The sequence below is a fragment of the Sturnus vulgaris genome, chromosome 1, assembly GCF_052056855.1.
Source record: "Sturnus vulgaris isolate bStuVul1 chromosome 1, bStuVul1.hap1, whole genome shotgun sequence".
Lineage (NCBI taxonomy): Eukaryota > Metazoa > Chordata > Aves > Passeriformes > Sturnidae > Sturnus > Sturnus vulgaris.
In genome coordinates, this window is record NC_142243.1 from 151,074,856 (window position 1) to 151,091,917 (window position 17,062).

Sequence of the window (17,062 nt, forward strand, 5' to 3'; positions counted from 1 at the left end):
GGTAGACACTTAGTGGGTCAAAAGACAACTCAGCCAAGGAGCTAATTATACAAATCATAACTGTGAGGTGGCATCTTCACCTTCCCTGCTCCTCTAGCTGTTCATGCTTGGGTCCCACAGGCTCAGCTCATTGTCTGCTGCAGGCAGACACCTTCACATGGTGACATTAACCAGCCATGCTGCTGAAGAGCACCAGAGGCCAAAGCCCCATAAATCCACTCAGGAAGGCATTTCTAGAGTTTAAATCCACATTATGTCTGCATTAACTCAGCCCTGTAGGAGGGGTGCTGAGGGCAATGGAGTTTGTGCTGTTATGAACTGCACATGAATGAGCAGAGAGCATAATTTGTTCTTCACGAGCCCAAAGCAGTCTTCAGTCACAGTATCTATTAAAAGACAGGAAGCTGAATTTCGTGGGGGTATAAAATCTGCATGACAGCATCTAAAGACTGTGCACAACAAGCCTTGTTCCCTCTCTCCTTTTCATTGCTCAGAAATGAGGAGCATAATGTGGAACATAAGTCCTATGAGGGAGCTGCAGTGATTTGGTCTGGAGAGAAGAAGACTCAGAGGAGACCTTACTGTTCTCTACAACAGCCTGAAAGGAGGTGGGGTCAGTGTCTTCTCCCAGACAGCCTGTGATAGGACAAAGGGAAATTACCTCAAGTTGACTCAGGGGAGTTTCAGGTTGAATACAAGGAAAAATTTCTTCCCTGAAAGGATGGGTAAGCATTGGAACAAGCTCATTGGGGAAGTGGTGGAGTCACCATCCTTGGAAGTTTCCAAAAAAACAAGCAGAAATGTCACTCCACTATATGGTTTAGTGGGCAAGGTGGTATCAAGGTATAAAGGTTGGACTTGATCTTGGAGGTCTCCAAATTTTATGATTGCTTAATTTCTGTGAAAAGTACCCAGCCACCATTCTTGTCTTGTCTTTAGGGAAACACACCTATCTAAAAATGCTTAGGACTATGAATGAAATGTACCTGTTTTTATGAATATATTCGTGCTCACAGCACATTCCTGTTCATGCACCCTGACTCACCACAAGCTAATGGTTACTTCTGAGGACATAAGTGTCCACACCACAGGGGCTCCTGGGCCCAGCACAGCTCTCCTGTGATGTGACAGAGCCACACAGCCCATTCTCTTTCTAAATTTTACACAGGATATGGACAAACTGTGGACCGTGTGGTAGGTCACCAAGGCTTCCTGTACAACCTGTGCCATGGATGGAGTTCTTTCTGCACACATTTGGTTGGTCACCACCACAGGACTACCTAGTACAGACTTCAGCTTTCCCTCTGCAGAATTATTGCAAATTACACGAGGTTTTGCCTCTGTGCTGAAAGCATCTAGTGAGAAGCAAACATTACTAATGCTGTCAGTTCCCAAGGTTTTATTGTAAATCCTGTACATTTAATAAAAATAAAAAGCCATGTGCATTGGAAGATAAATACTGCCTCTTATTTATTTTATATACTTCCATATTTTATGTCTTTTATTACTGCATATATTCACAGATTTTACTTTATGAATTTACATAATAATTTCCAAAATATATTCTCAGTTTTCACAGATCCTATGAACCCGATAAGGGAAAGATTAAAAACACTTCCTTTAAGCCAAACTCATGAATTCTCCTTATTTTATAGTCATTCTTACTCATGAGGTAGGAGTTTATTCACTATTTTATATCACCCTTGTTTTGTTGTAATGCTATTTTAATAGGAGTGTCTTACTGAAACATGCACAGCAATTTAATTAGCCCTACCCCAGATATCCACGTACTGAGAGAGATCAGTGGCATGAAAAACACCCACATTATGGCCTGTGTACCTTTAAGTTCAGTCCCATTAAATAATGCTCTCTTGCAGATCTATGAAATCAATTAGGAAGTACTTGCAAAGATAGCCAAGGAGAAACTGTTTAAAGCCTTAATGGCTTAAATATCCCTTGTCTTGATGTTAGCCCTATAAAGCTATTAGAGCCCAGTCTGGATTGCATTAGCACCATGAAAGTCAACTGCTAATCCTGTAACTGCACTGCCAGCCCCACCTCTCCCCTGCCCATGTGTCTACGTGAACTGTTTCTAGAAGAGGTGAAAGAATCTTCAGTATTCTTGATGCTGAAGATGTACAAGGGAGAAGAAAATACTATTTAAAAAAAAAAAAAAAAAAAAGAAATATAAAACATAGTTTCTTCTGAACAGGAGTCGTTTCACTTTTTTATTGTTTGTTATTGATTTTTTTTGCCCCAAGAAAGTAAAATTCTAGCTGCCTTCACTGAAGGTTATTTCATTACTATAAGACTACTTATACCAGAAACTGCTATAATTTGAGGACATTTCCAGAGATCAAAGGAATCTCAGGGGATTCTGGATATGCCAAGGGAAAATTACAGTGGACTATGTTGTAAAATAATATTGTTTCTTCCTTGAGGATTTTTCACAACAAACCTAGACTAAATTATTTATATATTCATTGATTTTCCAAGGAAATTTCTTTATTCAGCTTTTGAGTTTGGGAATTTTTTTAGATGATTTTCTCACATTTTGGTATAGCTATTTGCATCTAATAATTTTGCGTTTTAATTGAACCAGACTTCCAAATTGAACAATACTTTTTGAAATGTATTAAAAAACAAACAAACAAAAAGACAACCTTAAATACATAAAGTAATATTAAACTGGAAAATTGTCAGCAAGGAGCCACATTTAAGAGACATGCTTTCAGGTCACATGGTGAGAATTTCCTCTGCTTTTCTGACAGACACAAGCCCAACACCAGACACAATCCCTTCCCAGAACAGAGAGGAACAGTTACTGCTCATTAGGGAACACCAGGTTTGGATCCCAATCCAGGCTCACCCGTTCCCACACAGAGTGTCCTTCTCCAAGCTGCCCCACCTGCAGTCATGCCAGCTTCCTCTGGGACCTGCTTACCTGCCTGTCCTGCAATCGTAGCAAACAGCCTGTGGGGAATCCTGGATGGGATCTTCAGTCCAGCTCTTATCTGGTAATACCTGGAGAGAAAGGATGAAAAATTACACACTGCTAGAGAGGTGACCTCTTGATCCAACCTAAAATTCTGTGAGAGCACATCCTGGGCATCTGCACTCAAAAGTGCTCAAGAGAACAGCCGTGCTTAGGGTCTTTTCTTCTGCTTTTTAGCTTTAATTAAAGTGGGTTTAATCTGGCCCCTTCTATTTAACAACAGGAAGAGTGGACACAATGGCCTGATGTGTGAATAATGAAGAAAGATTGTGAAAAGCATTTGGCCTCCTGTAGGAAAAGGAGACACAGAGAAACATCTATGATAAAAGGCCCCAAGATCAGACAAGGAGTAAAAAAAAAATTATATAAAACAACAACAACAACAACAAAAACACAACAAAAAAACATAACAAAAACAAGCAACAAAAAACTTCAGTGGAAAGACAACAAAAGTGCTAATCTTACATCTAGGAACATTCAAATTATGCATCATAGTTATCACTCTGCTCTTCCATGTTGAGTCCACGTTACCAAGAAAATGTGAGCATTAATCATTTATGTGAGCATCAATCATCAGAGAAGGTGGAGTCTCCCTCACTGGAGATATTTCAGAACTGTCTGGACACAATCCCTTGCCATGTGCTCTGGGGTGACCCTGCATGAGCAGGGAGGTTGGGTCAGATGGCCCACTGTGGTCCCTGCCACTCTGTGATTCTGTTAATAATATCTAAACCAATTATTCTGGTTGATTTTATCCCATAGAGGATCCCTGCGTTAGGTGAAGGAAGACAGAAAAAGAAAACATCAGCAATTTCACTGGTTTAAGTCACACAGAATCATAGAATATCCTGAATTAGAAGAGACCCACAAGGATCATCAAGGCCAGCTTCTGGCCCTGCACAGGACACCCAAAAAATCCCTCCATGTGTTGAGAAAATTGTCCAAACACTTATTGAACTCCGGCAGGTTTGGGAGCAGTTCCCTGGAGAGCCTGTCCCAGTCCAAAAAACATGAGCTCAGTCTAAACAGAGGGAAAAACTCATCCTAGTCTTCCTTCATCACGACTGCCATGGACAAGGCAGTGCACCCAATCCAGGATATTGCAGCTCAGGTTCCTTCCACCTCTTTGCAGAGCTCCAGCTAACTTGCTGTAACACCACTGTGATGCCAGTCTCCCTTTCTCTGGATTTTCCCTCCTTTGGTCTCTTTGTTTATAAATTCCTTTAACTCCCTAGTATTTGCAGATAGTTTTGGCCTGATTTTTGTCCCAGCCTCTAAATGCAAAAGTCTTTTCTAGCCTAAACCATTCTGTAACTTTATGAAAACACCAGGTTGTCTGTGAATTGTATGAAAAATCTCACATGTGCTACATTTACCAATAAAATCTTTGCTAAGTGTGTAATAGTGAATGAACTAGATCTGTCTTTCTGAGGTTAAAAGCTGAAGAGTTTGATGGGGAGAAAACAAAACAAAACAAAAAAACACCACTCCAAAGGCAATTTTTCCATGTCTTTCACAGCTGAAAGCCCATGTTACTCCACCTGCTTCAGCTGGCAGCTCCTTCCCACCTGGGATATAATTCCAGCACAACCTTAAACATTTCTAGGTATCTGTTTCAGTCAAGATCTTGGGCATGACAACTCTGTTTATATGTTAGTTTTCAGGAAAGAAAATAAAAGCAGCTCATATTCTAAATACACACAGTACCCAGTTAAACATAACAGAAACCAAATCTAAGCTACCTGATCTTTTTCGCTATTATGCTGTTCTTGAACTATGCAGGAGTTTTTAATTGATGATATTGATCCTGATTTTTTTTCTAAAGCAAGTACAAGAATCATGCCTTAAGGCCCTTTGAATTTTCATTATAGTTTTATGCAATACAATTTTTTTACTGACAAAAATAGTCTGTGTGGACTACTCATAAATTCTAATAACTTCCAAATACCAGTAAGAGAGTATCAAAGTGGTAGTACACATTAGTGCAACAGGACACTCCTCCATATTCAGATATTTAAGATTTACCATGTGCCCATTCCACTAGATCAGCTCCAAAGAATAATATTCTATAACTGTCTGGCCACTTCTTTTTAGATTTTTGCTGCTCAGAATTGTGGTGGGTTACCCTTGGCTAATAGCCAAATTCCCAACCACATGCACTCTCCCTCCCTCTCATCAGCAAAACAGCAGGAAAAAATAGGCTGGAAAATAGAATGAGATAAAGACAGGGAGATCACTTACCAGTTACTGTCACTGGCAAAATTGATTCAACTTTGGGGAAATTAATTTAAGTCATTCAAAATTGGGTAATAAGAAACAAACTCAGACATTAAAATAAAACCTCTCTCCAGCCCACTCCCTTCTTCCAGGCTTGGCTTCAGTCTTTTAAACTCCTCCCAAGTAGCTCAGGGGGAAGAGGATGGGAGCTAGTGTCAGTCCATAAAAGCACCTCTCAGCTGCTCCCTCCTCTTCACACATTCCCTGCTCCAGTGCAGATGGTTCCACAGGCTGTGGTTCCTTCAGGGAATATCTGACTGGGTGCCTCCTGCCACACTGTGGTAATGTCAGCCTTCCCTCCTCGTGTGTCTCATGTTCAGAAACATCCCACACAGTCCTAAATATTTCCAGTAGGAAACTGATTTCCAATGGCTTGGCTGGTGCTTCTGATTAAGCCACCTAAAGCTGGGGAGATTATACAGAGGTGCCTAGAGTGACCCTTTCATATAATGGAATCACAAAATCATGGAATGGTTTTGGAAGGGACCTTAAAGCCCATCCATTCCACCCCCTGCCATGGGCAGGGACACCTTCCACTAGACCAGGTTCCTCAGAGCTCCATCCAGCCTGTCCCTGAACACTTCCAAGGGTGGGGCATCCAAAACCTTTCTGGGCAATGATGGCCATGCAGTCAAAACTCTCAGCAGACTCAGAGACATTCAGCTCCTGGAGGATGCTGAGCAGATCTTTATTTCCTCATTGCCCAGACAATACTGCCTTGGATATCAAAATCACATGAAGATACCTCAGTACTGGTGACTTCATAACAAGTTTAGTTCCAACATTCATTATGTCCTTTGCCAAATGGACTAGGTGAAAGGACATAAAAGAAACAGGTCTTTGTCTTATTTAAACCTTTAATTATTCATCCCCTAAATTTTGATAAATTCATTTGGATGGCAGAGATATTGTAGGGGTCACAAGTAGTTGTCTTCCTGTGTACCCACCAAACTGAACTGGTCAAAGTAAAAAAAGTGCATAGCAAAGTCATAGAAACCTAAGGAACTCTGAAGGTGAGACTGAAGGTCCAGATATAGAGAATCCAGAGATTAGCAAGTTCTGCACTATTAAGGATTGCAGCCAAAAACGTAACTCATATTTTTTTAGGTGACCAAGTATATTTTAGTTCTTAATAAAAAGAATGGCAATAAGCAGTTATTAATAAATTATTTATTGCAGATTGTTTGGCACCTAATGCCAAAAAGTCCGGTCTTCATAACACACTGGCACAAAGGAGTTCTGGTATAAATGGACTTAGATACATTCTTCCTAAAGAAAGACTTTAGAGAATAGTCTACTAGACAGAAGAGGCCTCTAAATGTCCTGTTGTTTATTCAGTTGTGTGTATGAGACCATTGCAAAGACCTGTACCTCAAGGTGCTCAGTTGGATTAATGGCAGAGGACAGAGATGTAGAGGACCTCAGATCTCCCCAGTACCTCAGGGATATTCATGGTAAAGAGCACACAGGGCAGTGAAAATGTTAAAGGCTCAAACTGGTAGATTGAACTTAAAATTACAGAGAAATACTAGTGCTCACAATTTATCAGTTTATTCTTTAAAATTTAATATTTTTCCTGAAAATATTTTCAGTGAAAGTTTCAGGCAAAATGTTAATAACAGCTCCAGATGAGGTAAATAAAGGAGATAAATATCACAAGCAGTATATAAGCAAAGAACAGTTTCACCTTGGGTGGTCAGAAGAACCCAAGGACATCCTCATTTGAGTTTCACAAGAATGCTTATTGTCCAGTTAAAATGCAACCTCCATACAGGAAACTGAACAAAACCCATTACCAGTTGTGTGGTTGCTGGAATTTTTTTTCCTATTTTTAGGCCACATATCAATATTTAAATCACTAGACAGGCAAGCATTATCCATTTCTCCTCAAAGCTTCCTCTAAGCCTTTGTAAGCAGGGAGGAATTCCCAAACAGTGACTTCATAACCAAGTAAAACCAAAATATGAAGGTTCTTGTTTCCACACTGTAAAGCTGGATGTTACTCATAATAGTTTGTGCATTGTGAAGAGGGGTTTCCTGATCAAAATACAGGAAATCAAATACGTTGTAAAATACACTGCAAGATGTAGAGTCCCACACAATTTCTTCAGCAGCAACACAGACACGTCTCCACTTCCCCATCCCACTGTCCCACACTTCTTTGTTGTACCAGTCTGAGGCACACCAAGACCAAAGTATAAAACGAAGCCATGTTATTTTAAGCATAAATAAAGCATTTTTTCAGTGCCTCCACAAAAACCCACACTGTTGAGTAACTGAACACTGTCCTCAGTCCCTGCTAATGACAAGGAGGAATGGCTTCAAACTTGAACAGAATATATTTCAGTCAGGTATTAGAAAGAAATTCTTTACTCAGAGGGTGGTGATGCCCTGTACAGGTTGCCCAGAGAAGCTGTGGATGCCCAATCCCTTGAAATGTTCAAGGCCAGGTTGGATGTAGCCCTGAACAACCTGGTTCAGTGGAAGGTGTTTCTGCTCTGGCAAGGGGGTGAAACAAGGTGAACCTGAAAGTCTCTTCCAACCCAAACTATTCCATGATTCTAACAGGATGGCAGAAGGAAAATGTTTTTTTGGGGTGCTAAGACCACTCATCTGTTCCAGTGAGGCACTCTGAGCTATAAATGGCAAAAATCATGCTGAGAAGCAACAGGTACACCTGACCATACAGTGTGCCTGGTTTTCCTCAAAACAAAGTGAACCATCTGCAGCTGGCTCATCAAGGAGTAGCCTCATAGTCTGGTCATCCTCACCAGGCTCTTCCAATCCCCTCAAGAAAAAGAGGGATCAGTTTTATCTCTTGAGCTCTCCTAGAGTGTGCATAATCTGTTCTCACCTGAGAGGAACATTTGACCCTGTAGCAGCAGAGCCTTGAGGGTGGGATGCTGCCTGGGTGGGGGCAATTGCAGGGACATGGCTTTTCCCTCTTTGTGCAAATGGCTGTCTCTCAATTTCAGGCTTGGGGAGAAATCCTACAGGCAGCTTCATCTCTTCCCAGCTGAATGAGCCTCTCCAAAATTACATGAAGAATGAACATAAAAACTATGAAGAACAGAACACGATGTGGAGATCAAAATCTACACTTAAAACTGGAGAATCAGACTGAGGCAGACATTGTAAAGGCCACCAAAATAGTTACAGGAGGTTCCCCCACCACAAGTGTGTAGGAAAGCACTGCCTGGTAGTGATATGGAGCTGACAGTAATGATAAATGAGATCTTGCCTCCAAAAATAACAAGCTATTTTTCTTAGAGAACCTTGGTAGAAGTGGCATGTGAATTGGACACTTGGTAATATAGACTTACAACAAACCCAAGAAATCCATAAAGTTACAAAAGGGCTGGCAAAGAGCAGAAGCTGAAGTCATTTTACAAAGGGAGTGGAATGGACATGATTTGGCTTTACAGTAAATTTTAAGGAAAAGAATAATTAGGGAATAAATGAGAAACTGCAGTACAATTCCTGTTTTACCGTAATTAGGCTGAGTCTGGCTCATTAGAGTTAGGCTAGGCAGTACCTCTTTTTGAGTAAACATCTGGTTTGTGGTTGTTTTTTTCTCCCTTTTTAAAGGGAAGAACAGTGCAGAAAAACTTTATTCAGCAAAGTAGGGAGAGTATGGAAAATTGCCAGCTAATATGGTACAGGCATTGTGAAGGGAAGATTAGGAAATAGCAAGCTGATTTTAAGAACTAAAAGAACTTGGTACACTTAACTCAGCAAAACAGAGCAATCATATCCCCTTTCTGTCTATAAATATATTGGGAGGAAAATAATCAGGAAGAAAGAAGACTGAGGTACAAGAAAGTACAACATTGGCACAAGAACAAACTCATATAAACTGCCCATGAATAAATCCAGTATAGACGTAAAAACTGCAGCTGGCAAAGGAGCAAGACTATGTAAAAAAAAAGAAAAAATCAAAAGAGCTCTTACCAGAAGCAGGAATGAAAAAGCCAGTTTGTTTTCAGGGGAAGCTCGGTAAATTTCCAAATGATTTATAAGCCATGGATCCTTTTTATTTGCAGGACAGTGTTATTTATGCAGGCAGTGCATACTACTCCAAGTCCCTTCTCTCTTGCAAGATAAACTACATGGGTCACCGTCGTAGCAATGAATTTGCCATCCCCACCTTCACTGGCTATTTGTGAATTTCTAATCTCTAAAATGAAACAGTTGGAGTGGCTTCTTTGTTTTCCTGTGGCTGGACACAAATCAAGCCCTGCTGACCTGACTACCCTCACTCTCTGGCTTTGGAGCCTGCCCCAGGAGCTTGGCTGCACTGACAGATGTGCTGGGTGACACTCCCTGCCCCTGTCTCTCCCTGCACGGGGCAGAGCTGCTGACATCTCTCAGTCTCTTGACGCTGAGATGCTCAGACCTCCTCTCCTCGTGTTAGGATAATAAAATGTATTTGCCACGGATAACTCATCACGTCATCTCTAGTGATCTAATCATAGCACAGGGCAGTGCCTAATTCTAGAGGATTTACATCAAAACCAACAGAGAGCAGGGTGGTACCAGCCCTGTTACTGCTGCTTTGGACTCCATCCTTCCTTTCCCTCCTCCTCTCAGATTAATAGCAGAGTGTCTCAGCTCTCATCTACTGGTGCAAGTTGCTGCCTACTTGTCTTCCCCTGCAACTGGCTTGTAATGACACTGTAAAACCCAGCTTAAGAAGGGTTGACTGGTTTGAGAAAAGCAATTTGTAAGATAATATTGATGCATCATGCCACCAAACCAGATCACTCCCATCAGCAGCACTGACAGACCAGACTGCTCCTCTCTGATCATTCCTGCAGTGTGGAAATCAAAACCTTTGTCTCAGTAAAAGTGTCATAGGAGCCAGACAAGTTCAAATTCCACCTGCTCTGAATTATATCTGAACAGCTCCAAGGCTTAAAATTTCACCCCAGATTAGGCTGCATTTAAATAAATAACCCTTAGGCTAATACATACAGCAAACAAACGAGCTGTGTGCTGAGCCTGAGTCAGCCTGGAGTTCCAGCTGCTCCTCCTGTGTTGGAGTTGTCCTTCAGGAGCCCCTGGATCACCAAGTCTTCTCCATTGCATTACTGCTTCCAGGGAACCAAGTATTGCAGCACACTCTTTTGGGAGTCAGTGAGAAAAAGCCTTACAGGCAAGAAAAAAAAGATGGATTTCTTCATGAAAACAGCAATAGAGGAGAGCTCAAATCTCATTGCGAGGCTTAACTTCATGGGCTTTGAAGTCAAGGTCTTCAGATGTAAAGAACCTCATTCTCTCTCCAGCAACATTGAGAGATTTTTCTGTCCTGTGCTGATGATCCCCAGCAGAGGATTGATAAATGTGTTACCATCTGAGGGCTTCCTGACAGATATTCCAGAAGTTTATGCAGGGCAGAGTAAACATCTGTGGCCATCCAGGCTGATTCTCAGAAAAAACCAGTGATCTATAATCTGCCAAACACACTGTTATTTTCCATACAAACACTGGGGACTAGAGCTTAAAAATAAAGCTTTCTATCTGGTTAGCTTCCTGCTGAAAAAGTAAAAACTGAAAAGCAATACCCATTGTGGAGGTATAGGGAGAAAAACAGGGCAAAGAAGGCAAGCAGACCATTGTTTATTTCTCCTTTCCCTTTAGTGAAACAAGTCAGAGGTGTAGCCACAAAAATTCTGTAAGTTTTCATAAAACAGTGGAGAATTTCCCTCGTTTGTGGTGATAATGCTTTAGCTTACATATCTAACAGAGTCAATAATTGGTGGATCTGTAAAGTGCATGAGTCACACAAGTGCACTGTATAAATCCATACCTATTTTGTATATAGATATTTTGGTGGGTTCTTTGGCTATTCAAACAGAAGATCATGAGAAAAGGTGATAATTTTACACCTAAGATTGAAAACAGACAGATAAATCAGACTGTGGAGCATATCAGAAAAATTACCAGATTGCTATATAAGCAAGCTCAATGTGCAATACCATGTGTATGAGGAAGCCCTACAATATGACCACAAAATACTTCAGACACATCTAAAAATCCAGGCATTTATCAATTAAATGTTATTTCAAGAAGCTTCTCTGACCTAACTCTACCTCAAGCTTCTGACACGCTCTAGAATAGCCCAGAAAATAAAGGGAGTGAGTGTGGGACACAGGAGCTAGCAGCAGGCAGGAGGTGGCTGTTCACAGAAGTCATCACCACAATTAGCATTTTCTTCTCACCTTTCTGGAAGTAGGAAGAAAACCTCAGATAGCCCAGGGAATGTTACACTCACTTTGGAGGCTATTAGAGGTAGGAGAGGAAGGCTTTTCTCAACCCTCAGTCTTGCAGACACAGTGACAGATCTGTCTGGCAACTCCCTCTGTGACACCCAGAGCTGCTGTGCCAGGGCAGGTCAGTCAAACACAGCTGCAGTGCTTGATCCAGACTCCACAGCCATTTATCACATCGAATTTCTACAATTCTCATCCCAGTTTTATTCTTAGGCTCTTTAACTTTTGATGAAGGTAGGTCTAAAATTAATAGTGAGGAGAGTGAGCCATAACCTCCTTGCAGTGCAGTAAGTAATGAACTGCTGTCCCAGTAAAAGACACAGTGGGTCTATGAAAGCAAACTTTTCCCCTACCAGGAGTCTGCATCATGCAGATCAGATGAAATTATTCAATTGTAAATGTATGGAAACCTTATTTTATTTTTTCTTGTTTTATTATGATACAAAACGCAGTTTACAAACCAGACACTTCCCACTTCTGCAGGCCTGAGATGTGTTTGGTGTGATTCCTTCTCATCCAAGCAAACAGTACACATGGGTTCTCAATATCTTTAGAAGGTGTTTAGCATATCCCTGGATCAAACAAGGATACTTAAGTCCAGAGTCCAGAATTCAGTGCTGGAAGTTCTCAAGAACATAGTGCTCTGGGCATAATGTAGAAAAAATATACCCAACTTCTGACAGAAGAGCTCTAGTGTCCACAAAAGTATTTCTGTGCATCACTGAAGGAGAGCCTACACCTGGCACTCAATGCTTTTCAGGCAAGGATGAATGCTTTTCATCTGGATCCAGGTAAACCAAAACCTTGACCATTTTTATACATCCAGCTTCTTGTAGTTTCATCAGATCATCTCTCCTCTGCAGAAACTTGCATTCCCACAAGCCATAAAATCTCCAGCCTGTGAAACCCTGCAGCTCTCTGAAAATTACACCAACCAGCTCTCTTTAGATCTCCTTTTATGCTCACCTCAGGGGCTCTTGCCCTTTTATGCTCATCAAGGTAGCAATGCTATCTTTTATTTAGTCCCATATTCATACTTTTAAAGCAATTTGCCCTTTACTTCCCTTTCCTTCATCCTGGCAAGGTAGGGGTGAAGAGGAGTGGGCAGTAGAATGGTGAACAAAGAATAAAACTATATAAATGTGCTTTATTGTTGGAAAAGAAAGGCAGTGAAAGGGCAGAAAAATTAAGACCCCAATAAGGATATAAGCACTTACATTCTTGTTTCAAAAGCAATAGGAAACCTTGAAAACAGTTTAATTTAGTCTCACAGTCAAGTAGTAACCTTTTCCAATCTGTTCTAATATTATATGAAGAGCTAAAGATGAGAGATTTTGTGCTTTTCTAACTGAAGCACCTGGAAAAACTTACACTCTGATTATCTGAAAAAGCATGAGAGAAAATTAACCCTCATCTGTTCTGGGTGCAATCAAGAAACTAGAAAAAATATTTAATAGATATAAATTGAGTTGAATATTCCTGGAGATCAATTCAAACCTTTATATTACATATTTTTCTTTTTTTTATCTTTTTTTTTTTTTTTTTTTTTTTTTTTTTTTTTTTTTTTTTTTTAGTAGAACAAACATCATATCTCATGAGATTCCTAAAGTGCTTCTGTAATGCTTGTAGAGTGAAATGGGTAAATAGGTTTGGAGATATGGTTATTTACACTACATTTTGTTTTGTATCTCGCTCCTGGAAACAGGAGAAAAATGAAAATGATAGGCATGAAATGGCTTCTCAGAAGTTGTTGCTTTAAAAATGGTACCTTTTTAATTTTTTTCCACATCTCACAACTTCTCAGAAGGTTGAAAGCTGAAGGGACCTTTAAACAAAGGTGCAAACTACTGGGGACACAATGTTTAATCCAGCAGACCAAGGAGACACTTTCACTTTATTCACAGCCTGGTAATTGTCCAATCCCAAATGAACACAAAAGTTGAGTATCTTCTAGCCATTGACCCTGAATTAGATTCCAAAAGAAGGAACTTTAGGGAAATGACGCTTTACTCAGTCCACACAGCAGATCCCTAAATTCTGCTGTCACTGAATTGAATCTCCAACACCAGGAAGTCTCGTTCAGGCTGAACACTTCTGTGGTGGAACGAAGCCATGCAGATCACTCAAGCTGTGTGGTGTCAGACCTGCTTTGTCTCATGGCTATGCCTGTACCTCAGACAACTGCAGGATGGTCTCCAGTCCATGATCCCAGAGCCATGGCTCTGCTGCTGACCTGACACCACTGGACTCAGTTTCAGCCTTCAGAACAAGAGAGGAGCTCCATGCCCTTGCTGCAATTGGAAGGTGCCTCCACTAAGGCTGGAGCCCAAGGGGAATTCACACTCACTGCCTCCTCTGTCCCAGAGCAATTTGGGGTTACAGTCCCTCCTTCACAGCACTGACCCAACACCTGCCCCGTGCTCTGCTCAGGTGCATCAGCAGGTGCAAGGTGGGAGCATCTGGCGGTAGCACACAGCACATTCCCTGGGGAATGCAGAGCTATGTGAAACTGAGCCCAGGGGTACTGATCAGTACCACAGCAAAGAGAAATTCAAAATTCAGCATTTCTATCTGGGTCCAGCTCAATTCTTAAGGTCAGAAAACAGAATCTCTTTTTCAGAAGTACAGAGACGCTGCTTCAGTGTTTTCTGCTGAAGTGCAGCTTTAATTTTTCTGGGGTACTTTGAGAGGAGTATGATTTTTCATTCAAGTCACAGAATCATAAAATAGCTCAAGTGGTAAGGGACTCATCACTGAGTCCAAGAAATCATTGAGTCCAAGTCACTCATAGGACTAACTAAAGCTAATCCACATGACTGAGAGCATCATCCAGACACCTCTTGAACACCAAAAGCCATTTCCTAAGATGTCTCAGGTGGGTTTCAGAGACGAGTTTAGTCCTGTTCTCTTTTGGAACCTGATTCTTAGAACTCATTGCAACTCAATGTTCTCGTGTTAAAGAGAAGGGGATTGCAATGGTCCATTTCTTCTCAAAATGAGGTTCTTAATTCAGACAGACAGATTTATTTATGAGGGTAACCCCTGTGAGATGTAAACAGGGATTGATGTGTCTGTGTCATACATGCAGCAAATAAAGAAACTGAAAAACAAACAAATAAGCAGCATTTCCTATTCTGAAAGACTAAAGACCTCAGTACAGAATCAGGAAAAAAAAACCCACTCAAAGAACAGCCAGGAAATGTGGTCACTTTTCAGTCTCAGAATGAAATGTGCAGCAAAAACTACATGTTTGTACAAAACATAATTTTTTAATGTTTCACGCAGCCTGTGCAACTCCATAAGAAAAGAAAGTGATGTGCCACAAAACTGTAACACCTCTGCTCCTGTTATAATTATTTTCTAGGACTGGAAGTAGAATTTTTAGAAAAGGACAAATTAGAGCTTCAGTGTCAGGCAGGAAAGGACTATTTGAGCTTGCCCTCTCAAATGATAAAATAGGATGTAGAACATGGAGAACAACTGCATAGAAACCAGGACTTAGGTAAGCAATTATTGGAGCTTGTATATCTAAGAAATCAAATTTTTGTCCTTATAGAACAGCTTGGAAAACACTGTCAATTGATGGACAAACCAGCTGTTAAAAGGAAAATTTAATGGGGTGCAAGAAATTAAGGAATTGGAAGAACAGTTTAAATTTAGGAGTAGCATCAAAGACTTCTGGAATACTTACAGAATACTGAGGTAGAATTTTTGCAAGCAGAAATAAAATAGAGGATTGATAAATACAGTATTTTTTTTTATTAGGAAAGGAACAAAACCATCAAGAATTTACCTGTCTGACAGAGAAATAGGAAAACTGGTAGCACAGATGCAAGAACTGGAGAATAGAAGTAATGAGGTCTTAGAGACTGTAAGCTGGTTGGAACAACAACTACAAAGAATTAAGAAAGTGGTAAGAGAATTAAAAGAGAATGAAGAAAGATTACAACAGCAGCAGTACAATAACCAGATTCAGATGTCTGCTTTACAGTTTAAATTGGATGATACAAGACATGGCTACCTACAGAAGGCATCTCTGATCAAGTGCTAAAGGAACCATTGGAGGCAGAACAGGAAGCACTAGTGACAAAAGAGAGATTGCAGCCCTTATTAAGACAAATAGAACAATATAGGGATAATCTGATCAGTAAAAATCAGGAGATATTACAGATGAAGTGACAGAGATGCAGGAAAAGCACAGGACTTCCACCATCACTCAGCTTTGGTGAGAGAATGGACACCTGGAGAGGGACCTGAGTGTTGTGGGTTGACCTTGGTCAGCTGCCAGCTCCCTCCCTCCCCTGCCCCAAAAAAACAGTGGGAGAAAGGAAAACAAAAAGTATTCTTGGCTCAAGATAAAGATAAAGAGAGCACTTACCACTTACCATCACAGGGAAAACAGACATGGGGGAAAATTATTTATTTATATTTAAAAGCAGAGTCGTCTGATGATAAACAAAACTAAACCCTTTCGCTGCATCAACTCCTTTTTTTTTTTTTTTTTTTTTTTTTGAGGCTGAGCCAGCCATTTTTTTGATTCCTGACTCTCTTCTCCCTACCTTTTTTCCCAATCTCAACCTTATTCCTTCATTCCCAGCTCCTTGCCCCAGGGACTGTCTGTGTCCATCCTGGTGCAGCCCTGGGCTCTCCCCACAGAGCTCCTCCCTGCTGTCCCCAGGACCTGCACAGTGACCCTTCAGCTTTCCTTTTCCAACAGTTTCAAGACACAGATTCATGGTACAATGCCTGCATTATATTTTATTTCTTAACCTTTCTCAGGAAATGGATCATCTCTATGTCTACCCACTCACTCCACTGAAACAAAACTCATTGCTAAATGTGGGATCTTACCAAAATTCACTTATGTTTCTCATTGACGTGCTGGCAGCATTGAAGGGACACTTCCCCCTCTACCAAGAAGGATGAATACTCTCTTCTGAAAGCACACTCAGTGCTGGCACAAGCCTGACAGCTCTAGAGATGAAAATCCCATTTTCTGCTGAATAGATTCAGCACTAACAACTCCACTGAAACCTCTTCACAATGTTTTTTGTCAATATGAGTCCTCAGTCCTTTGCAGAAAATCTATATAGAAAGGTGAAAAGAGTTTTCATTCCCAATTGTATCATTAATCTGTCCCCTCTGCTCAAGCTCTGATCTCATCTTTGAGCTAATCCTAAAAAATATTAATAATGTAAGAATTCACAAAACTTTGTGTTTAAGAAATTTTGTCCAAGAAGAAATTATTCACAGACGAAAAAATAGAATCAGAGCAATACTGAGCAACACACAGTAGAGAGAAATGATGATGTGTCCACCTGAGCTACCACTGAATTCTGGAAACACCAAGAGTTTGAAGCCACTTATCTTGGCAGCAGTAAAGCCTCCAAGCTGTTTGAAAATCTGCTCCTTGGTATGAGGAGGGCTTATTTCCAAAACATCTAGAAGTGAAACCCACACTTATCTTCCACCAGGATCCACACAAATATACTCTTCATAGAGTCACAGAATCATAGAA

At 40.7% G+C, this 17,062-nt stretch overlaps 1 protein-coding gene across 6 annotated transcripts in view; it reads right to left on the reverse strand.

Moving 5' to 3' along the window:
• FAM135B (family with sequence similarity 135 member B) overlaps positions 1–17,062 on the reverse strand; it is a 212,094-nt gene that overhangs the window by 106,874 nt on the left and 88,158 nt on the right. For all 6 annotated transcript variants that reach the window (XR_015808602.1, XM_088179686.1, XM_088179704.1 and 3 more), the window contains exon 3: positions 2,945–3,024. Coding sequence is in view for 5 of the 6 variants with exons in the window: in XM_088179686.1 (XP_088035812.1) it covers positions 2,945–3,024 (80 nt within the window). In the remaining variant the exon portion in view is untranslated. The remainder of the gene's footprint in view (positions 1–2,944; positions 3,025–17,062) is intronic.